General features: G+C 37.7%; 2 protein-coding genes and 1 long non-coding RNA gene across 3 annotated transcripts in view; 2 read left to right on the forward strand and 1 right to left on the reverse strand.

The window, feature by feature from the left end:
• Positions 1 to 1811: 1811 nt before the first annotated feature.
• Positions 1812 to 15691, forward strand: lamb4 (laminin, beta 4). The gene is given in 34 exon segments (XM_058766420.1): positions 1812 to 1900; positions 2220 to 2355; positions 2457 to 2530; positions 2603 to 2791; positions 2885 to 2948; positions 3206 to 3420; positions 3919 to 4039; positions 4166 to 4354; positions 5092 to 5247; positions 5420 to 5532; positions 5631 to 5710; positions 5788 to 5920; positions 6020 to 6304; positions 6395 to 6580; positions 6678 to 6787; positions 7128 to 7248; positions 7362 to 7539; positions 7641 to 7784; positions 7939 to 8170; positions 8799 to 8956; positions 9080 to 9304; positions 10279 to 10496; positions 10618 to 10714; positions 10797 to 11151; positions 11334 to 11494; positions 11620 to 11819; positions 11899 to 12084; positions 12297 to 12441; positions 13174 to 13381; positions 13504 to 13639; positions 13832 to 14002; positions 14173 to 14197; positions 14200 to 14325; positions 14438 to 15691. Coding segments are annotated over 34 exon segments (5307 nt in total). The 5' UTR covers positions 1812 to 1870; the 3' UTR covers positions 14578 to 15691.
• On the reverse strand, positions 8098 to 13616 carry LOC131533941 (uncharacterized). The gene is made up of 3 exons (XR_009269254.1): positions 13429 to 13616; positions 13166 to 13324; positions 8098 to 8161 (listed from the first exon to the last, which is right to left on the reverse strand). It is a non-coding gene; the product is annotated as an uncharacterized LOC131533941 (long non-coding RNA).
• Positions 15692 to 16842: 1151 nt separating the features above from the next.
• The window catches only part of lamb1a (laminin, beta 1a), a 37363-nt gene continuing 27427 nt past the window's right edge, over positions 16843 to 26778 (forward strand). The window contains exons 1-8 of the mRNA XM_058766417.1: positions 16843 to 16999; positions 17332 to 17504; positions 18615 to 18753; positions 21491 to 21564; positions 23432 to 23620; positions 23709 to 23772; positions 23881 to 24083; positions 25219 to 25339. Coding sequence (XP_058622400.1) covers positions 16972 to 16999; positions 17332 to 17504; positions 18615 to 18753; positions 21491 to 21564; positions 23432 to 23620; positions 23709 to 23772; positions 23881 to 24083; positions 25219 to 25339 — 991 coding nt within the window. The 5' untranslated portion in view covers positions 16843 to 16971. The remainder of the gene's footprint in view (positions 17000 to 17331; positions 17505 to 18614; positions 18754 to 21490; positions 21565 to 23431; positions 23621 to 23708; positions 23773 to 23880; positions 24084 to 25218; positions 25340 to 26778) is intronic.

Consider the following 26778-nt stretch of genomic DNA (forward strand, 5'->3'; position numbering starts at 1 on the left):
CTTGGTGACCTCATGGTGGGCCGCGCCGCCCAGCTCAAGGCTTCTTCAACCTGTGGACTCTACAGACCACAAAACTATTGCATCCTGGGATACCTAGAGGTCAGTTGTCAAAAGCGCAACACTTCAAGAGGTCTGAATGTCAGTGATGTGGTTTAAAATATGTATGTCTTCAGAGTATTAAACCAGAAATGAAAGTAGATTCAAAGAGTTGCTCCCAGAACATTGCTTGTTGGGTTTGTAGGGAAAGGCTTCTCTGGATTTTAGTACTACACTTTGAAACTCGGAAAAATATTTGAAAAAAATATCACAAATTCAAGTCCTTGAATCCTCAAGCATATACATTTCCCTCAGGACTCTGAGTACAGTTTTCTCAGACATATTTGCATAACATCTTCCCAATCCAAACTACCCAGAATACAGTTCCATCCCAAAGTGGTCTCTTTTCAGCACCCACACTGAGATTAAAAAGAGACGGCATGCTTTTTTCCCTTTTTTTTCAGTGTGGATTGACAGCACTCTGGCTGACCCTTTGGGTAATGCATACTAAAGACAAGTTCTGATGTGCCTCCCTGAGCTGTCATATAGGTCATTACCTCTTCCCTGCCACAAGACTAATTTATGCCTGTTTCCAGATTCCCCCTTTCCTCCTGCCTCATACCCCCGGCCCTGTCTATACAGGTAATAAAGCTGGTATGTGGGTGTGGCGTTCAGCAATCATTTTGTATATGTACACTACTTTTCTTGGCGTGAAGAGACCACCCCAATGGTGCTTCCAATATAAATAAAAGGAAGCTGTAAAAACACTGAATGCATTTCGGGTTGGTTTCTCAGGTGTTAAAATGAGATTATTGATGTGATGGACAGCTCTTGTTCATACATGCCTGCAACAAAGACGTACCCCCACATATCCCCCCTCATTGTCCCTATACTGTATTCAGGAAATTCTTGTGAATTTTTGCCAGGAGACACTAAATACATAGAATAATACATTACTGCAGGAGCTTCTGCGACTTACTCCCTACTGTATGAAGTTTTTAAAAGAATAATTCACTCAGGAAATTCTGTCTTCATTTGTTCATATTCTCATGTTGTTCCAAACCCAAAGAAGTTTCTTTCTTCCATGGAACACAAAAGTTGATTTTTTTTTGGAATAACATCCTGGTGGGTCTTTTCAATATAATAAAAGTGAATGAAGCCTGTGGCTGACAAGCTCCAAAGTAAACCCAATAAAATAGTCTATAAGACTCTGTGCACTGTATTCCAAGTCTTCTGAAAGCATTCATTGGTTTTGTGTGAAGAACAGATTGAAATACAAGTCCTTATTCAATTAAAATCTTGCCATACACCCTTACTCTTCTTGGCAAGTTCGTGAAAGAAGTAGTTGTGTTCAATCTGTGAACACATTGTTTTCAATCATAGATTTTCAATGAATCAGTTGATCCTGATCAAAAACTGGTCTGGGGTTAACTTCCCTAAAACATGGTTAACCATCTATGGTTGCAAGTTCCATCATTGCCAACATTCCGTATTTCACAAAACCATAGTTCCAACAAACATTTTGAACTATTTTAGTTTGTCAAGAAAATGAAAGCGCCTGGTACCTGGGGAACCTGTGATTACATCAAAAATCTGGAAATAAAGCAAAAGAACAGAGAACCTTAAGCAGTCCTCAGATGGCGTGCTTGTTATTTATAGCTATAATCTGACATTAATTTGATCTCAAAATGCTTATTAGCAAACGTTATTACTCCACCACCTACTTGACGTCATTAACAACCTGTTATATTGTTGAATCAACATGCTTTGAAAGACAGATGTGCAAGAAAGTTAATACGGTTTCTGGAAGATCAGCTAGTTAATTTCTCCAACGATGCACTGCAGTGTGGTAGCTAAAGCTAGGGTAGGTGATTTCGGAGAGGCTAGCAATAGTAAGCTAACTTTGAAAGCATAAGATCCCAACCTTCCTGCAAATCACTCTCCAAAGCCACGCCTCTACCAAAATATATGAACGCGCACATGCAGCACAGGCATACCAGAGCCTAACCAGCAACATGAGAGACATGATGAGAAATGCATCCTTGAATGATTCAGTCATGAATCTGAGTGATTTGGTCGAACTGTTAATGTAGCAGAAAAACAAAATTCATTCTGTTCACCACACTAAAATTATTACATATTGCCATTTAAAAGACATTATTGTCCTTTATCTCAAAACTCAGAATCAGCGCAAGTGCTTCATCTGTGACTCCAGGAGCCCCTACAATCTCCACCACAATCCCAACAGCCACCGCGTAGAGAACATCATCACCACCTTCCAACCTGAACGCAAGATGAGCTGGTGGCAGTCCGAGAATGGTGCGTTCCTCAAACTACCTTCTTTGCATGAACTTAATTGAAGTAAAATTCTGCTCGCATCCCGAATTTAGACTTAATTTGGCTTAATTTAAAAATTCCAGGTGTGCATGAAGTCAGCATTCAGTTGGATCTGGAATCAGTGTTTCAGTTTAGTCATCTGATATTGACGTTCAAGGTACGTTCAATGCTTTCCATGTACGTTGATATTTTATTTGATCATTTTTTGATAACAAATGCTCTCAAACAGAGTTTCCGGCCTGCGTCCATGTTGGTCGAGAGGTCGAAAGACTTCGGGAGAACCTGGAAGGTTTTCCGTTACTTTGCGGAGGACTGTGCCAACTCTTTCCCCGGTGTCTCTGAGGGGCCAGCAGACAGTATTGATGATCTTATCTGTGATAGTCGCTACTCTGGGGCAGAGCCATCCACCGATGGAGAGGTATAGTCACAGAGAAATCCTGAATTAATCCAATCTGTTATATAACTTGTTAACATACATATCAGGTTCAGTCTAACTTTGCTTTTCATCCAGGTGGTGTTGAAAGCCTTGGATCCCAGTTTTGACATCCATGATCCTTACGACCCTACTATACAAGGTTCATGTCTCGTCTGAAGATGTTTTGTTTCTTTCAGAAATACGGCAGTAATAAAAATGTCAAGCCAGGATGATGCCTAAAGGCATGTCCAACAAGCAAAAGGATATTTAAATATTTAAATTGTGGCCGATATCAATAAGACAATAGTTATTCATGTTTCAGCCAATACTGATAATCTAAAATATCCAATATCGATAACAAGATATGGTATCAATATATTCTTAAACAACATAAGCAATACTTCTTATGGTCCTCAGAGCTGATCACCCTGACGAACCTGCGAGTAAACTTTACCCGTTTGATCACCCTGGGCGACACATTGCTCACGCGACGGAGGAGGAACCCACAGGATAAGTACTATTATGCCCTCTATGAGATGGTGGTTCGGGGGAGCTGCTTCTGCAATGGCCACGCCAGTCAGTGCATTCCCGTGGATGGCACACGTGGAGATACCTTTAGTGAGCCTGGCATGGTGAGCATACTTCTGTTAGAAAGAAAAAGCACATATGAGACCTCCTTAATATCTGTTTCTCCTAGTCAGCATTGAGATTAATTGGAGATTAATGGAGACATAAAATTTTTCCTGAGCCCAGATATTCTCCTAATTATCTTCTTTACATTTTCAGAAGAAATCTTAATGTCTCATACTGTGCTCAGATTACCAAAGTCATGAAAAGTCTCAAGTACGTTTGAAAGAGTTTTCAATCCACATTTCTGAGGAAGGACTTTTAAGTATAGCCACATTCTTTGTTCTGAAAAATATGCATAATTAAATTTTTTCTTTATAGGGCAGTTAACAATAATTACTACCTGTCATGCTTCAGTGTAGTAGAAAGGTTTTGCTCTGCTTTTATGGGTACCTGTTTTTATTCTTAAATTACTAGCTGAGTTTAAAGATATTATCTATGCTTTCAAATTATTGTCTGTTTTACAATCTTTTGATATTCGCTTTTTTCTGCCTTTGCTCAAGGTACATGCTAAATGTGTTTGCCAACACAGCACTGCAGGGTTCAACTGTGAGCGCTGTCAAGACTTCTACCATGACGCCCCCTGGAGGCCAGGTGGAAAAACAGAGTCGGATGTTTGCAGAAGTAAGTAGCACTTAGCTAGACTATTGATAGTTTAAAACACAAAAGACAATTTGAATGGCTGGAGGAACTCATTAAAACACTGGGAGTAACAATGAAACATATTTAACTCTTCCTTCAATGTTTCAGGGTGTAACTGCCATGGTCATTCAGAGAAGTGTCACTTTGACTTAGCACGCTATCTGGCTACTGGTGGGGTTAGTGGTGGTGTGTGTGATGACTGCAGGAACAACCGTGCTGGACCCCAGTGTGATCTGTGTGGGCCATATTATTACCAGGACCCTCGACGCTCTATGGACGACCCCAATGCCTGTATACGTGAGTGACCTGGTGAACAATAAAATCCTCTAGATGCACAAACAAATTAGTCTATTGCATGTTTTTCATCGTTGTCATCTAAAATAATCATTCCATTCCAGTGGAAAGGGTACTTAGATGTTTACATTTATTCATTTAGCAGACACTTTTATCCAAAGTGACTTTCAAATGAGCAATCCAAGAAGCGATTCATCATAAAGAGGCAAATAAAAAACTAAATAACTTTTCAAGATGCATTTAAGTCCTCCCAGAAGAGATGAGTTTTCAGCTGTCTCATGAATATTGTCATGGATTTAGCATTCTGGATGAGGGTGGGAAGATCATTCCACCAGAAAGTGATTTTGTGCCTCTCTGCAATGGTACCACAAGGCGTTGCTTACTAACCTACCTTAAGTTTCTGGAGGGGATGTAGACTTTTAAGAGCTAGTGGAAGTAGGAGGGTGCGGAGCCCGTGGCTGATCTGTAAGCAAGCATTAATATCATGAAATTGATGCGAGCCGCAACTGGTAGGCAGTTCAGAGATAAAGAGAGGTGTGACGTGGGCCCTTTTAAACTCATTGAAGTCCAGTCGAGCTGCTGCGTTCTGAATCATTTGTAGAGGCTTGATTGCACATGATGAAGTTCAGTCAGAAAGAGCATTGCAGTAGTCCAGACTAGAAATGACTTGGGCCTGGACAAGAAGTTGTTCAGCATTCTCCACTAGGAAAGGCCTGATCTTTCTGATGTTTCCTATCCAGCTTGTGAATGTAATCCTGATGGCTCAGTGGACCGTGGTCTGTGTGATCCAGTGACTGGCCAGTGTGTGTGTAAACAGAATGTTGAAGGAGAGCGCTGTGACCGCTGCAAGTTTGGGTTCTACGGGTTCAGCCGGGGTGACCCTAGTGGCTGTCAGTGTAAGTGTTCTTTCACCCACAGAATGGGACTCAACTGGCGCATTTCTAACTCAATAACGTCTTAAAATGAGTTTGAATAGCTAAGGCTTTTTGCATTTACCTACTTGCAGAAGGTATGCATTTGCTTAAAACTTTTTATCTGATCCTTATTCATTCATTTATACATGTCCAGTGTGTAGGTGTAATTTCATGGGAACTATTCGCACTGGCAACCCTTGTGATCAAACAACTGGAACATGCATCTGCGAGCCATTTGCTTTCGGCCCACAGTGTGACCAGTGTCTGGTGAGCTGAACCTCTCCATTAGACCACAAGGATATAAACTTAAATAGTCATTAATTCTTGGAAATGTTAATATTCCGCTTTGTCGTCTAATTTTCCAGCCAGGTTACTGGGGTCTGGGAAACACAGTCTATGGCTGCTTACCCTGCGACTGTGACATCGGAGGGGCATTGAGAACTGAGTATGATACTACAGTTTCCTTTCTGAAGCAAACAACAGATTTATTGTTTACAAGTCTGTATGTGCATATTCACACAGATGCTCCTCAGTGGATGGCCAGTGTGAATGCAGGCCTAACATGGTAGGCTCCAAATGTAGTGAGCCGGCCCCTGGATATTTCCTGGCCCCTCTTGATTTCTATATTTATGAGGCTGAACATGCAGCACCTCTGGTGAGAGACTGGGATGTGATTTTTGTACTAAATTATATTCTTAATCATTCATAAGAATGAAGAGACCCTCATGACTTAGGGTCATTTCCACTTCCGCAGATGTCAATTTCTCCATTTATACAAGCCCCTCCATTGGTCTACCCACCGGAACAGATACCTGTACGACCAACCAAGCTCCCTCTCTGCCCCTCTGCCCCAAAACCTTATAAAGAAACTGAATCCCCAACGGTGAAGCCGTCTCCGACCCCATACAACCCACATGTCACACTACCCATCTGTGAGCACTACTACAGACAGAGGGGTTATGACTTCAAGATCAGTAATGGCAGGGTTGTGGTGGTCAAGCGTGAGAAGCGGCGAACTCGAAGAAGAAGACAAGGCCAGGTAAAGTTTGAACTGTTGGATAAACAACATGCCAAAGTTATATTGTCACAAAATTTTATGTGATTGTCTTACTTCGTCATTCCTGTGCAGAGAACAATCCCCTTTGAACAAGGCTCACCTCTTCAGATCATTCTGCGACAGCGCACCCCAGATCAGCCCATCACTTGGACTGGACCAGGTTTTGTGCGAGTTCAGGATGGGGCTGGACTTAGATTTAAAGTCAGCAATATACCAACTACTCTTGACTACTATGTAGTTGTCCGCTATGAACCAGAGGTCAGCCAGTCTTTTCATTAAATATTTGAATATCAGTGTTTGTTTGAAATGTTTTGGTCCATTTCACATTTATGTACTCAAAATGTTATCTTTGCAGTCCACCGATGATTGGACAGCTATTGTGAACGTTGTATCTTTTGGATCAGGGGATAGACGTTGTCCGAATGACCCGTCTGATAAAATGTTTACTCTTCCAGCCTCTGGAAGGTGAGAATTTTGTACAGTGTATTTAGCATACATTTAACAGGTTTTCGTTGAGTGCTAATTTAGTAAAAGATATTGTTCACCCAAAAAGGAAAATTCTGGCATTGTTTACTCATGCCCATGCTGTTCCAAATGTGTTATCTTCTTTTTCCTGCAGAATAGAAAAAAATACATTTTGTTCCTACATTGAAAGTCAGTGGGGTCAAATGGTGTTTTGGACCCCATTACCTTTCATTGTATGAACTATCCTTTAAGAGCTCATGTTCTTGAAAGTATTTTTCATGTCAACTATAATTATTACTAGATCTACTTCATCTAACTACATCTAATTCTTCACATACAGGACAGCAACTCTGGATCTTCCAATATGCCTCAGTGATGGTAATAAATACCAAGTGGACATCACTTTTAGAAAGAAGCCTAGTGCTGACCCTCAGATCAGCTCATACATCCTGATTGACTCTGTAAGATTTCAACCAATCAGACCTTGTTTTTGCAAGATCATTGGAAAAGATGAAATTGAAAATGATCTACCTATTGTTTAGTAAATTTATTTATCCTTATTCACTTTCCATAGATGGGCCTCATTCCCAAAGTGGATTCACTCCCAAACGTCTGCACGCAGTCATATCAAGCTCAGTTTCAGCAATACCGCTGTATTGAGCTGGGCGCACAGGCAGGACAGCACACCCTTCCTGAAGTATGCGAGGAGCTTGTCGGAAGTATGTCAGCTTTCATTCACAATGGTGCAGTGTGTGAGTATCGTCTAAATTTACATCACAGATATAGACACGCATTTAATTCCATGATGCATTGTTACCTTGTATTAACTATATGTATCTGTGTAAATCAACAGCTTGCAACTGTCATCAAGTTGGAGCGTATGGCTCATCTTGCAGTAAATTCGGTGGACAGTGTCAATGCAAACCCAGTGTTATTGGTCGGTGCTGTGATTCCTGTATTCCTCTGACATATGGGCTTGGGCCAAATGGCTGCTCATGTAAGCCATATTCTCATATTCAGAGATGACATGATATAACAAATTATAAAAAAAAAACATTTTTGAAACCACATGAAATATGAATACACACAGAATGTTTTTAGAACAAGGCACATGCTTCGTAAACTAGATTCTTTATCTTGGATTCCTCTAGCATGTGACTGTGATCCGTCTGGCTCTACCGCTGAGCTTTGTGACCAGACAACTGGTCAATGCTCGTGTCGAGAAGGAGTAACTGCTCGTCGATGTGATAAATGTTACCCTGGTTACTACGGTTTTCCCCTGTGCAGACGTTGCCAATGCAATGGGTTGGCTGACATCTGTGACCTGGTCACCGGAGACTGTCTGGACTGCAGGGAACACTCCACTGGACCCCACTGTGAAAGGCAAGAGAGGATTTGATATCATATTGTTTCATTTTCAGTGTTACACTACAATAAATTAATCCTTAGAATTAAAAGGATAGTTCACCCAAAAATTAAAATGCTGTCATTAATTACTCACCATGTCATTCCAAACCCATAAGACCTTTGTTCATCTTCAGAACACAAATTAAGATATTTTTGATGAAATCCGAGAGCTTTCTGACCCTGCATAGACAGCACTGCAACTGACACGTTCAAGGCCCAAAAATATAGTAAGGACATTGTTCAAATAGTCCATGTCACAGCAGTGGTTCAACCTTAATTTCATGAAGCTACGAGAATACTTTTTGTGCACAAAGAAAACAAAAATACAACAATAACCAACAGCAAAAGCATTTCAGCAGCAGCAGCAGCAGCAGCAGCGTGGCAGATTTATTCCACCAAGACCAAATAAATAAACACTGTCATATCCATTACCATACTAAAATCTTCAGAGAGTTGTCATAATAGAAATATCTTAATTTGTGTTCCCAAGATAAATGAAGGTCTTACAGATTTGGAACGACATGTGGGTGAGTAATTAATGACAGAATTTTCGTGTTTGGGTGAACTATCCCTTTTAGATGCTAATGGTCATTTTCTGTTCCAGGTGTAAAGATGGTTATGTTGGTGAGCCTGTTTCTGGGCAGCCATGTGTGCCATGCTTATGTCCAGATGTGAATGAAAGTGGGCGCTTCTTTGCCATTTCCTGCAACAAAGATCCATACTCTGGAGCTCCATACTGTGAATGTCTGCCTGGACATACAGGTCTTTGTTCACACTTTCATACACAGCATTTCCAAAACCATTAAAGAGTCTTCCAGTTACCTGTTTGATGTAACACACTGTAAAATAAGAACATCTATTATAAATTTTACCTTGCTCTTGTAGGCCTCAACTGTGACTCCTGCGCTCCTGGTTACTACGGTGATCTGAGGTTGCCAGGCGGCCGATGTGAGGAGTGTTGTTGCAACAATAACATTGATTCTCGGGACGGTGAAGCATGCGATGCTGTAACTGGTGAATGTTTGCGCTGCTTACATAACACAGAGGGGCCGCGCTGTCAGAGCTGCAAACATGGATACTATGGCAATGCGCTCGCTCAAGACTGCAAAGGTACTGGTTTAAAAGGATACATTAGTCTAATATGGTTAATGTGGCCCAATCCAAATTTCTCTTGTTTCCTATTTCTAATGACAAAACAATGATGATAAACATTTTAGGGGCTTTCCACCAGGGCGGTCCCATGAGAACTAAATTTTCCCCAAGGCCCATTGACAGCATTGTCATATAGCTCTTGCTCTTTTCCACGTTTGTGGAGTTAGCTTGTAGAAAACGTGAGTAAACTGTGTGTTTACATGGCTTTTTAGAAATGGCGGGTGCAATATACTTACGTCACTGGTAGTTCCTGTTGTACTTGGTTATACCCTACTCTGAAGTAAGAGATAATTCAGTCCCCGCAAAAGGCATTCCTGTAACTAAACTCGTTTCCAGTTCCTACGGTTTGAACACATCAAAATTGGGTATTTCAACCAATAATTATAGGAACTAAGAAATGGATAACTTAGAGAAAACTGTTAATGTGGCCCAAAACATAATAAGCACATATATTTTAACATTAAAGTCATAATAAAACGGAGAAGTAGTAACAGATATTTTCTTCCGTATTGCAATGTTCATCCCAGTGATTATCATAACTGATTATCGGAAAAAAAAAATTGATTATCGAAAAAAACTGGGCAATCTCTTTGTTGTTAATTGGTTGGTTTGAGTTGAGGGTGTTGCATTCAAAAATGAATGTGAGCTTGCAGTTGATTGGGAAGGAGTGAGGTTTAAGTGGACTAAATGACTGGCTTACGTCACCAGATCCAGTGTGACATATTGATGAAGTCAAAAAAAAAAAGAAATATCAACTACATGGACGAATCATTCACAATCAGATCTATAATGTGCATTTACAAAATAGATAGCATAAAGATGTTTTTTATAGGGGACAAAATGCTTCACGTAAATTACACATTGTTTTGGCAACAGATATTTATTAAGGGTTTATTTGCCTTCATAAATGACATATTTTATTGTCCACTTAGAGTGTTCTTGTGACCGGAGGGGCACAGATGACACAAAGTGTCCAGCTGGAAGCTCCTGTTTCTGTGACCAGAAAACTGGCCAGTGCCCATGTCGCACAGGTGTCAAGGGAACCCTATGTAATGAGTGCGAGGATGGATATTGGAACCTGGATGGGGAGTCTGGGTGCCAGCCATGTAAATGTGACCCAGAACATGCTCTCAACTACATCTGTGACAAGGTTAATATCTTCTGTTTATATAATCATTCATACAATAAATTCCCTTTAGAATAAGTGTCTCATCACATGGATGGCTATAATGGATTTTTGGGCTTCACACCTTTACTTTATGTCCTTCTAGATCACAGGCCAGTGTTTCTGCCAGCCAGAGTATGGAGGCAGAAAATGTGATGAGTGTGGGCCGAATCACTTTGGAAACCCAGATATACAGTGCATGTGTAAGCTAGTATACACAGAGTTTTGTTCTCTTCCAAGTCATTGTCAGCAGACTAAAACAAAATTATATCATCTTTCATTCAGCTTGTGACTGTAACATGGAGGGGACCATTTATCCAGCTTGTGACCCTTACACGGGCGAGTGTTTGTGTAAGCTGGGGGTGACAGGCCTTTTCTGTGACGACTGCGCCCCGGATCATGACACAAACTTTCCTGCCTGTGAACCCTGCCATGCCTGCTACCACCTCTGGGAGAAAATTGTCTCAGATGTTAGACTAGATAGTGAGAGGATAGAAACTATAAGGCCATGTCTTGAAGACGATCGTCCTATATCTGAACTACAATACTTAAGGAATTTGTTGGAGAAGCTGCAGAGTCTGGTTAACATGACCGCCAAGGATGAGCTTGAAAAACTAGAGGAGCTCTTGGCACGCATTAGGTAATATAATTTTACACAATTTAATTGACATACTACAATATAATGCTCAGTTTTATTCCAAATCCATTATTTCTTTCAAATATATACTTAAAATGAACATGTTTTTTTGAAATGATGCAACTGGGAATGATTACAGTAGTCTTGTACGATGACAACTTTTATCACTCCTACTCACTCCTCAGGAACGAAACGGAGACCATTGACCCAAACGTAATCCTCATTGATCCAACCATTCTGCTCAACACTGACATCGACAATATCCGACTTGAGTTCAACAGACTCTTGAAGAATCTCAGGGAGAAGACAAAAGAGATTCCAGCAACAGATGTAAAAGCTATTAATGGTTTGTAACATGAAAAGTTGGTTTGGCAGAATCAGAGTGGCATTTGTGAACATTATAACACTTCATTTTGGCTTTTAAAGGCATTGTGAGCTATTATGCAACTACTGTTTGTGTCATTTCTACAGATATTTTAAATAAGATCAAAAAGCTCTATGAAGAATTCACTGACAGTGAGAAGAAAGTGGAAGCAGCTAAAAAGGCCCAAGAAGCCTCCAGGAAGACGAGAGAGAATATTACACTGGAACTTGCAAAATGTCGCATAGGAGAAATGGATAAGCTGGAGAGGAAAGTGAAAGATCTGAGTGTTGCCAACCTCAACGAGGAGGTGAATGAAGAGTAAAACTTCATTCTGCAATTTGAAGAAGAAATATATATGTATTGCAGTGACAAATTTTCTGCCGCAGGTCTGTGGGGCTCCAGGCGATGCAGAATGTGAGAAGGCAAAATGTGGTGGAGCTTCATGTAGGATATGCGGGGGTCCGGCCTGTACGGGGAGTTTAACCATCAGCCTCAATGCCTCCAAACTGGCAGAGATGACCGAGAAGAACATTACTGATCTGCGCAGCAAACTCAAGGAAGCTGATGCTAAGGCACGTCAAAAACATACCAGTACCTTACTGCTTTATCATTTTTATGCATATACTTTATAGTGGATATTGCCTTGTGGTTCAAAGTGTCTATATTAGGGTCTCCAGAGGAACTCCAGAAGGTTGTTTCTTTTGAAAAAGAAGCCACAAAAACTTTTGTATCATTTTATCTTTTACACGTAAAAGTTAAGCCTCATTCTGTTTTCTATTTACAGCTCATGGGCACCTCAAAAGTGACTAATTACATCAAAGATCAAGCTGAGGACCTGGTGAATAAAATGAATCAGACTAAGAACAAATATGAGAAGGAAAAGATTGACACCAAGAACCTCATAGAGAAGCTCAAGAACTACTTGAGAGGTACTGCATGCAATTAATCAGTTGCTAGCTTCTGGTATAGCTTGCCTGGTCTTTGATCATATCCAGGCAGGAAGAAACCGGATAGTTATTTCGTTTACTCACCTCAGGCCACTCTCAGGCAAATCAGTAGTAGTGTTTTCATTTTGGGAAACACAAAATCAAAGGTCCAAGCTTCTCTTTTTCATACAACAGAAGTAGATAGTGGCTACTGTCAATGACAAATGTACCATAAAAGTAGTTCTCGAGCATGTGAATTGAGGAACAGATTGAAATTTAAGTTGTTATTTGTTGTAATCCTGCCGTCAGCTATAGCTCTCAAATCTTATTCACACTTATACTTACCTTGTGTTTCACAAAACATCTTTTCCTGTGAAAAACATCACACTGTGAAAAAAGCTGGCCAACTCGATAAGATTTGTGGTTTTGGTCACATGCCCTAAGCCCCTGCTGTTACATACATCTACAGCTTGGTGGCACTCACAAACAGACTCTTTTGCTAAGCAACAGTAAATAACAGAGGCAAAATCCAGAACCTTGTTATTGCCAATCTCCTTTTGCTAAATGTCTCCCATTGTGTTGAAGAGAAAATCATATAAACTTAATGTGATGTTAGGGATGAATCTGAAGAATACATTTTTATTTAGGACAAAACTACCACTTACGTTTACATTTAGAGTAAAATACAATGCACATGGTAAAATGTCAATTTAGTTGAGTATTCTACCTTAACAGATGAGCTGGTGAAGCCAGAGGACATTGAGAAACTGGCCAATGCTGTGTTTTCCATTCAGCTGCCCAAATCCCCTGATGAGATCAAGGACATGATAGAGGATATCAAGAGGATCCTGGAAAACGTCACAGGCTTCGACGATGATCTAGAGCACTTGGAAAAAAAGGCCAGAATTGCTGAAGACATGAAGGAGAGGGCCCAAGAAATCTTGTGAGGCTGCAGTAATGAATTCAATGTGTCAAAGCTGTAGTTTTTACCATTTCATTGTGCTTTATAAAGCTAAACCTGTGGACACCAGTGTCACTAATCCTGTTTGGTTGTTGCATAACCAGGAACAGAACCAAGGCTATCAATGTGAGGGAGATAGAGAAAGCACTCAATGATACATCAAAGCTTAATGACAAGATATTTAAAGATCTTGAAGAGGCTGAAGAAAACAATGACATTATCAGGGGGAAAGTTAATGAGGTAATGGTTTATTTTGCTAAACAATACATGCATGTTTAAAGGATTTTTTACTCACCTTCATGTCATTCCAGACGTGTATGGTGTAACTTTCTTTACTTTTTGATTTGTTGTATCACTTATTTTGAGAAATAATTTATACTTTTTTGCCCTTAAACTGCTTTATATCAATATTTTCTCATCACTTTTAAACAGACTGAACCTAAACTAAAAAATATTGAGGATAATTTGGATTCGACTCGTGCCAAAAAGTTACTGGATGAAATCAAGGCCTTGAAGGATAAGACGGAGATGAACAGAGCTCAGGGGAAGGAGGCCAAAGATACTGCCAATGCAGTGCTTGACAGTGCCAAAGACGTCGAAAAGGTAAGTCTCACAAGCACAAATACATATATTTATTTAAATAAGCAATATGTTGGATGTACAAACATGGTTACTGTTTAAAAGTGTACTAATAGAAACCTAAAAGATGGTGCAGCTTCCTTTAGATAGCATATTTAACCTGTTCTAAGTGGATTGCTTTTCTGCATTGGTAGGATCTTGAGGAACTGAAAGAGCAGTTTAAAAGTTAAAACTGAATAGCACAAACCAGAATGTTAATGAAGAGGCTAGCGAACGTCTGATGAACATCACAATAGAGGCAGAAACACTGTCTAAACATGTGGAAGATAAAATGAAGGAAATTGAAGGTACAGTATCATAAGAAACAGTATGCATTGGGATTTAACAGGATTATGGATTCTATAGGTGTTAATTTCTTGTTAGCAATAGAATTTTTTCCCTTTATCGTTGTCCTTTCAGAATTGGAGAAAAGGATTCTGGTTGCAGCTGAAAGAAAAGAGGAAAGGATAAAAGATTTGGAGGCACTCCAGAAGGAGGCAGATGACTTGAGGAACTTTATTGTTGACAAAGTGGATAAATACAATCTGTGCTCCACTTAAGCCTGCAAGGGCTTCCCTTCCTCAAAATCAGAGGAAGCATTTTCAGTGTTTGCCATGGGAAAATGCTGAAGGCAACGCAGGGCAAAACTGCCTAGGACTAGGTTTACAGGATAAGTGCAGTCCTTTTATCCTGGTCCTTTGTGGGCTTGCAGATATTTTGTTTACAATCTAGAGCTACGCACTGGTTCTCATCAAGCCCCAGAAATACTTAACGACCGTATTCTGGTTCTGTTCAGTTTTTTATTTATAGTATATTTTTAGCAAATTATGGGCCAATCTTGCATTTGAGAATCTCATATAAGTAATGTGTAACCCTGACTGTCCACAAGAGGTCGGAAGAGTAAAATTTAAAATGTCGCCTATCGCACAAACTATGCAGCATTGTTTCCTGCATCGCTTGAATTTGAAGTGCCACAGCAAAACCATTCATATTTCACTTGAGTCACTTGCTTGATGAATTGAATAAGATGAGATAGAAGGAATGTGTGCTGCAAAACAATGACAACAAAACATCTTTTTGTTGAGTTGTTCTCACTGATTCACAATGTCTCTTATGAGCCAGGTTTTCAAATGAATCATTCAAAAAGACTAATGAGTTTAGTTTGAATAAAACTGATGAAAATCAGAGATGCAACTTCAATTACTGTTTAATTCAATTCTGTTTAGCTCATTACAAATTGGCTTATGTCTGAACTATTTAGGCATATTCCTCTAAGTTTCCTCCAAATGTATTTTCATTGTTTTTGGTTCATGGATAAGTAATTAAAACCTCTTGATTAAAAACCTACTTCATCATTACTTCCAGAATTGAGCTCAACAGCTGCTCCATGTGCATTAAGATAAGACAGTCAAGTTTAGACGCCTGCTGCTTGAGGAATGCGTTCGTTTGTCTCTCGCAGGAGGTGGAGGGTCTGTGCTTTTGTCCTACGGTGTTAACAGCCTCTCCGTTTACTATTCAATTGCACAACCAAAGGTAAAACCCCACTGATGTTATTTCACTGGTCTGAGTGGATTCCCCCCACCCCCTCTTTTAACTACTTTATTGTTATTCAGACACATTTTGTTTTGTCAGAGTTAATTTCATCTTCATTGGGTGAAGATAAAGGGAAAAAGTCGTGAAACATGTTTAAAATGTTTTAAAACAATTCTACCTGATTGTTAAAAATTACGTTTTGAAGTAACCTAATGTAGTTGATTGATTCAACCATATTAAATAGTATTTGTGACTTGAATAAAAAGGTAATTTAGGTGTTACAACTTGAAGTTACTTGACTGAACTTTTTTTTGTTAGGTCAGACAGTCCGCTGAATGATTAAACGGTGTCTTTCAGGTTTCCGAAGGATCTGATATTAGCTGTATCACCTCACCAAATCTCTTCCTGAAGTTTACAAAGAGAAAACAAAGAAAAACTCTACACAAGCGGGTTAAAGGTGACAGGATGTAGGATGGAATCAAGTTAGGTTTCACTTTTTACAATGTATGCTTTGTAGCACTTGCCTAACTTAATATCTAAATATGGCCACTTTATTGCCTTAATATACTGATAATTCAAATCTCTGGTTTAATTCCTAATGTCTAAACTGACTGAAGTCTGTTTCTCGTCTTGGTCATTATTACACTCATTTATCTCAGTCAAGACAACCACCAAATCCACATCAGTTCCACATGAACCTCCTGCTTTTTGACTGACCTTTAAACTGTCTAATTATTGAGGAATCCTCCCTTATTTAAGGCCATTTGACTGATCAGGTCAGTTCATTTTAGTGTATCATTATTGGAAGTAAGAATAGCTGTTAATAAAATTTTTAGGATTTGTAATTGTGCGTGAGAGTCTAGATTACTATGTAAAATTTTAATTTGGTCTTTTATTAAAAACATTTTGTTGCAACCACAGAAAGGTTTTGTCTTTCTCTTAACATGAACAACAAATACCACAGATTTCACTCTTTTTTTAAAGTCACAAACCAGAACAATCCCTCCCTACTTGAAGAGGGTAAAATATCTTTGCTGAGTCTGAGGTACCGTTTCAAATCCCATCAAATGGCGCGTTTTTATCAAATACGCAAATATTTGCTTTCAGCGTTATTCATATGACATGTACAGTCGACTCGAGTGTACTTAAATCTATACTTCAGTGCTCTATTAATTACTTTTATCCGTTTTTCACTGACCGTTGCTTACCTCGAGACCACCTTCGAAAATGGGGGAGGGAGCGCGCGAGAGTCGAAGCGTTGTGCGCATGCGCAGAAGATTAGCGGCCGAGGAGAAAAAGTTTCGCGCAGCTCCAGCTGCAGTAAAAAGCAGCAGCACAGTCTGCAGGGATCGGACTCAGCGCTGCAGTTTCCAAGCAAAATCAGGATTACTAAACCCCGGCTGAAGAAAGAGTCTAGAAACATGCTGTTACAGCTCGCAGCCCTTTTAAGTAAGTTTCATTTTAGTTTTGTTGAAGCAAAGTTTCTTTATGTAGAGGTTTGACCTATTTCTCAAACTTTAAGCAATTATCTTTTTGCTGATATCTGATATTTGTAAACTTCCAAAAGAAAATGAATATTATAATTTCTGTATTTTTATAAATAAGTTTTATTTATATATATGTATATGCATGTCAAGTAGTCAGTTTAACAGCCTCTTTTTAGCTTTTCTAAAACTGAAACTTAAAGGACCATACAAATACAAGCAAACAAGCAAAGCAAAAAAGTCTATATGGTATTATGTTTTACTACCAGATGCATATAAAGTTTTTCTTCCACAAAGTTTTAGGGGCATGGGCTCTCGCAGATGTGCCTGAGCTGGGAGATGTGTGCACAGAGGGGAGCTGTTATCCTGCCACAGGAGATCTTCTCATTGGAAGAGCACACCAACTCTCAGCCACCTCCACATGCGGACACCACAAACCTGAGCCCTTCTGTATCGTCAGTCATTTGCAGGTAACCTGCGTGCTGCAAACCGTTATCCTTCATTGTTGATTAAATACAGATGTTTTGGCATTAAAAGTTGCAATTAAGTTTGAATTAAAATTACAATGTGCTATAATCATTACGTAGTGGTAGAAATTTGTTTTATTTTTCAAGTTGCAAAAAGTTGCAAAGACAAGCATTAATTTTATGGTCATGTCATGATATCAATTGATATATATTCATCTGAAATTAAAATTGCACCCCCTTGGGCTCTATACTCAGCTAGATAATTGTGTTTTAATGCCGCAATAAAAATTTATGTTTTATTTCCACTTGTGGGATTTCTCCCAACACCCTTTGGTGCTTTCATCTGTAACATCTTTAGAAAGAGATTTATTGCTGTCTTGTTATTTCATGTGGGTGTTTTTGGAACATGTTTGTCTTCAGAGATTTGTTTCCTTCGACCCTTGAATGTCTAGACTACTTCCTTCTAGACAAAGCGCCTTAAAATGTTTTACATAGGGCCATTGAACATCTTACATGGGTCTTCTGAATCTTCAAAAATGCAATCTGCAGGTTTATAGGGGTTTGTTGATGCTATGGCTGAGTGATAATCACTCATGCCACGCCATAATAGAGAGATAATTACTTCCAAGTTTTGTCTCAAGACCAAGAATTTCCTTTACATATCGGAACAGTTCTTTTGATTGGTTTATCTTCATCTCTTCAACTATTTAAAACAAGGTGGTGTCATCAAAGAAAAACCTTTGCAGTGCAACATGTTGAGTTGGAGCTCATGAGGTCAATTGGCGGTTATGAGGTGGAGGTGGACAAGAACTCATTTTAACGCACCAGTCACATTACAACACAATATATGTCCTAATTTTCAAGCTAATTGCCCTCAAGAGAGTCAAATTGCTTTAATAGGTTTTTAATTAAGAGAAAGTGTCACAAAGCAGCTCTGAACATCTGGCCAGCACATGAAACCAATGCTCTCTGTGGGCCATCCGAGTTTGAAAAAGCTGTGTCATGTAAGTCAGACCAAGTGGGTTGACTTGCTTCAGTATCTCAGAGACCTCATTCATTTCATTTGGAGAATGCCATTGACATTATCTGGTTTTTCCACCCCCTCCATCACAGGAAGAGAAGAAGTGCTTTGTGTGCGATTCCAGGGGAACCTACGATGAAAGCACGCACCAAGTAACCAGCCACAGAATCGAAAATGTCGTGACTACATTCGCCCCGAACCGCCTCAAGACTTGGTGGCAGTCAGAAAATGGTGAGTTGTGTTGTGACTCCAAACCAAACAATTGATCATCTTCCTTTCTTTTCAATACTATTCAGTACTATTTTAGGTGTTTGCTCAGTCTCGGATGTTCTACATTCTCATGGGAATGTAGGAAGGCTGTGAAACAAGGTCTTATTAGAGGGAACTCTCTCTCATTAGTGTGTCCGTTAGTTCCCCTATAATCAGACCAATAGAGGGACTAACTACTTCAAAGCATTTGTGTAATTGCTGACCAGTTAAGGCGATGACCAGTCTTCAAAGTGTGGAATGACATCTCTTTTTCCCTTGGGAAAGAGTTTCCTACCTGCCTATTGAAGATTGTGTTATTTATCCCATGCTGTTTCAATCCAATATAAAAAATAGGTAACACTTTATTTTAAGGTCTCTTAAATAGTTGCTAATCAGCATGCATATTAATAGAATATTAGCCATTTATTAGTAGTAATTAAGCACATATTAATGCCTTATTATACATGACCTTATTCTACATCCCTAATCCTACCCAATACCTAAACTTAACAACTACCGCACTAACTATTAATAAGCAGCAAAGTAGGAATTTGTTGAGGAAAAAGTCGTAGTTAATAGTTAAAAAGTGTTACCAAAAAATATTTTGTCAAATTTACGCTCATAATCTAATGATAAACTATACAAATATAAAAATATATATATTTAAAACAATACATTTAAATGTTATTCTTTTTCTTGCTTCAAAAAAATGCTTTGCTGATTATTAATATTTGAAAAAAAGTCAGCCAAATCAGAGTCATGTGACTCAACCAATATGCAGAAAAAAAAACACAAAACAGGAAATATCAAGGCCTCAGCAGAAGTCAATATGGTTCTTAAAATATCAAATAATTTAATCTTTTTATGACAAGGTTAGTTCGGGTTTTAAAATGTCATGTGGTGCGACTCTGAAAACCTGAAAAAAAGAAAAACACTTTTTACCTTTTTAAATATATTTTAAAAACTCAAAATGATGAATAAGGCACAAATTGCAAATAAGACACACCCATACACTGATTAATGTACTCTATTGTATGTATTCAAGGTGTTTTTACTTCAGCATATTACATTTTTAGGTATTCAGTAAGATTATATAAAAGTTTTCAAAATCATATGACACCAAGACAAATACAAAGAATACATTTATAAGAACTAGCATTTTCCTTGTTTTTTATCATAGACGCTCTTATTTGTACTCTTAAACTTGTGTGACTCGTAATTAAATTTCATTGGTTGAAACGTTTCACAACCTTGCTAATTATGCAGAAATGCAGATTTGAGAGCAACCTTCAGTGAATTATGACTTAAATTCTATTCTGTTCCTCACATCATGTAAGTTTTTAAAGAAGATTTTAAAGCATACTTTACCTTGCAAAACTCCCATACAAACCACCCACTCGGTTGAGTTGCGAAACATCTTCAGCCAACATGGAGAAGGTCCAGCTGTTGCAAGCTATCAAAATGTACAGTTCTACACGCCATATGTTTCTCGATGACACAAACAGACAGAGGAAATAGAAATCCAGAGATTTACTGGTTATTGCAGTGGAGGAGTGTGAAATGTAGCGGGACAGGAAGCAAGGGGCCATGATTGCAACCAGAGAAGCCTGTGAATGTATGGTTTTGGAGAGAGTATGGGGTAGGAGGAAAAATAACTGCTTACCCATGAGAGATACAGCAGCCAACTGGGCCAAAAGCCTGGGAATACAAGGGGTGACCTCCTACTTAATTAAAGATATGACTCTGTTTATTCTTATTTTTGATGTTTATGGACCCCCAAAGCATGTTCCCACTAAAAAAGGCAGATGTTTAGGGTAACTATAGAGCAGTAGAGGTCTGTAGTACTATTAGGGCAATTGTGCATTGCTTCTTAATGTACAAGTTGCAGATGTTCCTTTTAAAATTGTAATTTGTACTTAAACTATGTTGCTTAACCCTTCCTTTACAGTTTCATTACCTTAATGGAGAAACATTGGTAACACTTTACAATACAGTCCCATTAGTTAAAGGGATAGTTCACCCAAAAATGAAAATTCTGTCATTAATTACTCACCCCCATGTTGTTCCAAACCTGTAAGACATTCATTTATCTTCGGAACAAAAATTAAGTTATTTTTGATGAAATCCGAAAGCTTTCTGACCCTCCCATAGACAACAATGCAACTGGCATTTTCAAGGCCCAGAAAGGTAGTAAAGATATCTCTAAAATAGTCCATGTGACATTTTTTTTTCCCGCAAAAATAATAATTAATATATTAACATATATTCAAGGTAGGGTTAATGACAAATAATGATAGACCATAAAATCCTTTAAAAATGAGAATTGTCATTATTATCAAGATACTAAAAAATATATATTTTCTATATGTTTTGTTGTTTTATGCATATAATGAAAGTGAATGGGGTCCAGTTTTAAGCTTTTATATTAAGTCATCATTACATTAAAGGCTTTAAAGACCATGAGATCATAAAAATAAAGACTGCAAAACAGTAATGCCATAGAAGATGATTTTTGGTTCCCCAAAGAACTTTTCAGTCAGCAGTTCTTAAAAGAACCCTTTTTGTGTGTGAAGAACATTTTAAAAATCTTTATGAAACCACAGATGCCAGTAAAGAGCCTAAAGAACATAATAAAGAACAGTTTTGGAATCAACAAATGGAACTTCATTAATAAATGTGGAGAAATACAACTCTTTGTCTTTATCTCTCTCTTTCTCAGGCCTGGAGAACGTCACAATCCAGTTGAACCTGGAGGCAGAGTTCCACTTCACCCACCTCATCATGACCTTTAAAGTAAGTGCTGAGGGGACAGTCAGTTGGCGATGTGTGTTTTGGGGGGAAGGTGTCGCCACAGCCCCGGGCTGAGGTGAGATTTGCGGTCGTTAGGAGAGAATGTGGGAAGGGAAGGGGGGTTGATGTGGATTTTGCTGGAAGGAGGGGAAGTGTTGCTCAGTGTGTGGGAGCCGTGGGAGGTCTGGGATAAACCCAGCTGTGCAGCCGACTGAGACGACTGGAATGCTTCATCTGAAGATTACATTTCAGCACGATCTCACTTCAGCAATACAGTTCAAAGAAATCAGAGAGCGTATATGAAACGACTGGCGTCAAGAGAACAACAGGGCTCATGTGATGTTGATTGCAAAGATTGTTGGGAACAAAACTTTCATCACTGTTTGTTTGTTATAATATAAAATAACATTATTTTTGATCCAATACCAAATACTATCCGGGCCAGTAATGCCAATATTGATACCAGTACATAAATTAAATGGAAATTTCTAACAATACAGTGTCCGAACTGACTGTACTGTATTTTATGTATAATCATTTTTATTTCTAACTGTTCTAAATCAATTTTTAAATCATTTTAAACGTTTTTAAATTTCTGGTTTTATTGTTGCGATTATTTTTTTAAATTATTATTTTACTTCCTTTTATGTAAAGCACTTTGAATTACCATTGTTTATGAAATGTGCTATATAAATAAACTTGCCTTGCCTAGCAATTTAAAATTGTATCTTAAAAAACATATAAAAAATTATGAAAATTTCCATTTAATTTAAGTACTGATATCGATATTGGCATTGAGATATATATATATATATATATATATATATATATATATACACACACACACACACACACACACACATATATATATATATATATATATATATATATGTATGTATATGTGTGTGTGTGTGTGTGTGTATAGAATTTTATTATGAAACTACATCACTAGTTTCATAATTTCTCACAATCTGCCGTTTATTTGTTGTTTGATTTAACTTGAAGTAGTAACATAACTCCAACTAAATAAACTAAAACTGATGAATTAAATTAATGAAAACTATATAGACATTATTAAAAAAAAAACAGCTAAAAATGACAAGAACACAACAAAATTACTAAAACTTTGACTAGAATTAATGAAACCAAAAAATATTGTAAAAATTCAAAATATTAACAAAAACGGTAACTTTTGATACTAAAATAACACTGGATGATATAATGCTACCATACTGGCTGGTATGTTTTTCTGCATAATTTATTAACTTTGAAATTTAATCCCATTTTTCCTAAACAAATTTCAGAATGAATGTAATTTTTTAAAACTAAATTATAATGTTGAGATGCCTAAATACACTTGCAGCATTTAAATTGATTTATTTTACTTTGTAGTGTTTTATTTTGAATTACATAAAATAGTATTTTAATGTCATCCATTTATCTATTATTGGCTATAACATGAAAATAATTATAAGATTATTTTTAGCCCAGAATTTCCATATTGATGCATTCTTAAAAACCTGTTATTATTATTATTTATTATCCTAAATGTCACATTTCATCATGATTTAGTGGTATTTTTAAAGTGCGCATTAAAACACTTTAATTTTCATTCTACAAGTAATAAAAAATGGGTAACACTTTATATTAAGGTGACATAGTTACATGCAATTACTTGAGTAATAATAGTAATTTCAAGCAACTAACCCTAATTTGTGTAATTTAAGGTAATGTCACCTTAAAATAAAGTGTAACCAAAAAAACAGTATAGATATTATGTTAGGATCAATCCTGATGATGCAGGATTATAATCCATATTTTGGACGTATCGATCTCAAGTCGACCGTGACCTCTAATGCTCCCCATCTAGACGTTCAGACCTGCTGCTATGGTGATCGAACGGTCGTCAGACTTCGGGAAGACTTGGCAAGTGTACCGATACTTCGCCTATGACTGCGAGAGCTCCTTCCCCTTTGTCTCTCAAGGACCCATGGCCAAAGTGGACGATGTTATCTGCGATTCCCGCTACTCCGACATTGAACCCTCAACTGAGGGCGAGGTGAGCTTTGGAAATGCATCACACTTATGTTGAGTACTTAGATTTATACTGGATTTTCCATTTACCCTTGTTCGTTCGGCTTCTGAAGGTCATCTTTAGGGTTTTGGATCCAGTATTCAGGATTGATGATCCCTACAGCCCCAGAATTCAAAGTAAGGACACAAATGAAAATTTTTTAACATACATGCTTGCCATTAAGTGGCCTAATAGTGTGAACCAAATTTCTGTATTGCTAACTTCTTGCCTCCTATCATTTATAGACATGTTAAAGATCACTAATCTGAGGGTGAAGTTCACTAGGCTGCATACTCTCGGGGACAATCTTCTGGACTCACGTATAGAGATCAAGGAGAAGTACTACTATGCGATTTACGACATGGTGGTGAGAGGAAACTGTTTTTGCTATGGTCACGCATCCGAATGCGCCCCCGTCGATGGAGCTGGAGAGGTCGTGGACAGCATGGTGAGTTTTATGCCATGAATAATGCAAGTTACATTTTTATTTTGTACATTATTTTATATTTTTACCTTTTTTTTTTTTTTTTGTACAATTATACTATTTGTTGTTATAGTTATTTTTTAAATTATATTTTATATTTTTTCCAAATTTTTCCCTCCAATCGCCACCACAAACTGACTTGGCAATCACGTATGAGCTGAAATTATAAAATTTTAATGCAGTATTATACCTGAATGAATTGTAGATAAATAAAGCAAATTTAATAGGAAGTCGTTTTTGATTTATGCCACATTTAAATGCAGCAGACGTTTTTCTGGCTTTTTAAACCTCTGCTTTGAAGAAAACATCTCACACACATTTGTCATGGAAGAAATCGTTTGAAGTCCCATCACAGTCTGCTGCTAATTCAGTTTGGATCTGTTTCATATTAGTTTGAAAGTACCTCGTGGTTTCATCATTGAATAGTTTACAGTGCAAATAATCATGTGGCAGAGAAAATGCACGCAGAGTCTGTTGTTTACAAACCTTTTTTTGGCTTTGTTTCATTTATGCTTGAAGTTGTAGTATGTGTTTCTGTGGTTTTATATCAATGATTTGAAGAAATACACCAAAGGAATGAGGTTCCTGTTTAGTCTGCAGTCTTCTCTGTTTACAATCTGTCTCAGTCTGTTGCAGCTCTTACAAAAGTAATGAACAGATATTACATCCAGATCTCAATCTCACTAACTTTTTATGTGCAAGAATTTTATTCAAAGGCACTGAAGTGGCTTTAGATCATCTAGATCAGAGAAGTTCTGTGAAAGCTCACGTATAGACTGCATCTAGATCTGTGTCTGTGCCAGGACTCGAGTTTGTTTAATGTAGAACAGATGCATCCAATATAAACATTTCCTGTTGCCATCTGGTTTAGGGCCGGATTTGAAGACTGTTCTGAGCAACTCCATCTTTTTTCTAAGTTTCTGTTGTATGAAGAAACTTTTCCCTTTTTAGGGTCTGAGTAGGAAATTAGCTCAAATTCATTCTGAGGACTTCTGTTTATAATTTGTGGTGCCTTTAAATATCCTGTTCCGCGCACAGTCTCAATTTGGTTACATTTATTTTGTTCTTGGTTATCATTGTTATGTCTCTTTTGCCGTAGGTCCATGGCCATTGTATGTGTAATCATAACACCATGGGGCTGAACTGTGAGCGCTGTCAGGACTTTTACCATGACCTGCCCTGGAGACCCGCAGAGGGACGTAACACCAACGCCTGTAAAAGTATGATCTTCTGCAATATTCAGTTATGGGTCAATGAAATCATGCTCATTTTTCTTTGTCTGGATCTATTCATTTAATTAAAAAGAACTTTTTATGACAAAGTTAATTCTGTTCATAAAATGTCTTGTTGTACAACCCAAAAATGTAGTGATATTTATGTCAAAATGTAATGAAAATGCACTATTACATTCTCATGACTTTGAGTCATTAAATATAATTAAAAAAAATATATATATAATGTTTTTAAAAACAATATGAAACCAGTAGATTTTCAAAAGATTTACCTTGCAAATCAGGTGTTACAAGTTTTGTAACATTCTTTTTGATGTACTTTTGTCTCTGTTTATAGTTTTTAAATATCGGTATTATAGTATTGTATCAATGTTACTGCATGAGAGTTTCTAAACAACATTGACATTCTATTTTTAGTACAATTGTTACTGCCCTGTAGTTTCTAATGAAGTTTTGATATCAATATTTTAACTTTGGTATGCTACTAACTCAGATACATTAAACTTTTTGTAACAGTACACACGTTTTGTAACTGTTGTAACTTCTTTAAAGAACATAGTCAAAAATTCTTTGTTGTACAATTGTTACTGCTTTATAGTTTTCAAAGTCATAATTCTTTGTTGTACAGATATGACAGCATTAGGCCTATAGTTTTTAAATATAGTAAATCTTTGTTGTGCAATTGTTACTTTGTTATAGTTTTTAAACATAATAATTCTTTGTTGTGCAGTTGTTACTGCGTTATAGTTTTTAAACGTCGTAATTCTGTCGTGCAATTGTTACTGCGCTATAGTTTTTAAACGTCGTAATTCTGTCGTGCAATTGTTACTGCGCTATAGTTTTTAAACGTCGTAATTCTGTCGTGCAATTGTTACTGCGCTATAGTTTTTAAACGTCGTAATTCTGTCGTGCAATTGTTACTGCGCTATAGTTTTTAAACATCGTAATTCTGTCGTGCAATTGTTACCGCGCTATAGTTTTTAAGCGTCGTAATTCTGTCGTGCAATTGTTACTGCGCTATAGTTTTTAAACATCGTAATTCTGTCGTGCAATTGTTACTGCGCTATAGTTTTTAAACATCGTAATTCTGTCGTGCAATTGTTACTGCGCTATAGTTTTTAAACGTCGTAATTCTGTCGTGCAATTGTTACTGCGCTATAGTTTTTAAACGTCGTAATTCTGTCGTGCAATTGTTACTGCGTTATAGTTTTTAAACATCGTAATTCTGTCGTGAAATTGTTACTGCGCTATAGTTTTTAAACGTCGTAATTCTGTCGTGCAATTGTTACTGCGTTATAGTTTTTAAACATCGTAATTTTATTGTGAAATTGTTACTGCGCTATAGTTTTTGAACGTCATAATTCTGTCGTGCAATTGTTACTGCGCTATAGTTTTTAAACATCATAATTCTGTCGTGCAATTGTTAC

Source organism: Onychostoma macrolepis, chromosome 25 (assembly GCF_012432095.1).
Source record: "Onychostoma macrolepis isolate SWU-2019 chromosome 25, ASM1243209v1, whole genome shotgun sequence".
Lineage (NCBI taxonomy): Eukaryota > Metazoa > Chordata > Actinopteri > Cypriniformes > Cyprinidae > Onychostoma > Onychostoma macrolepis.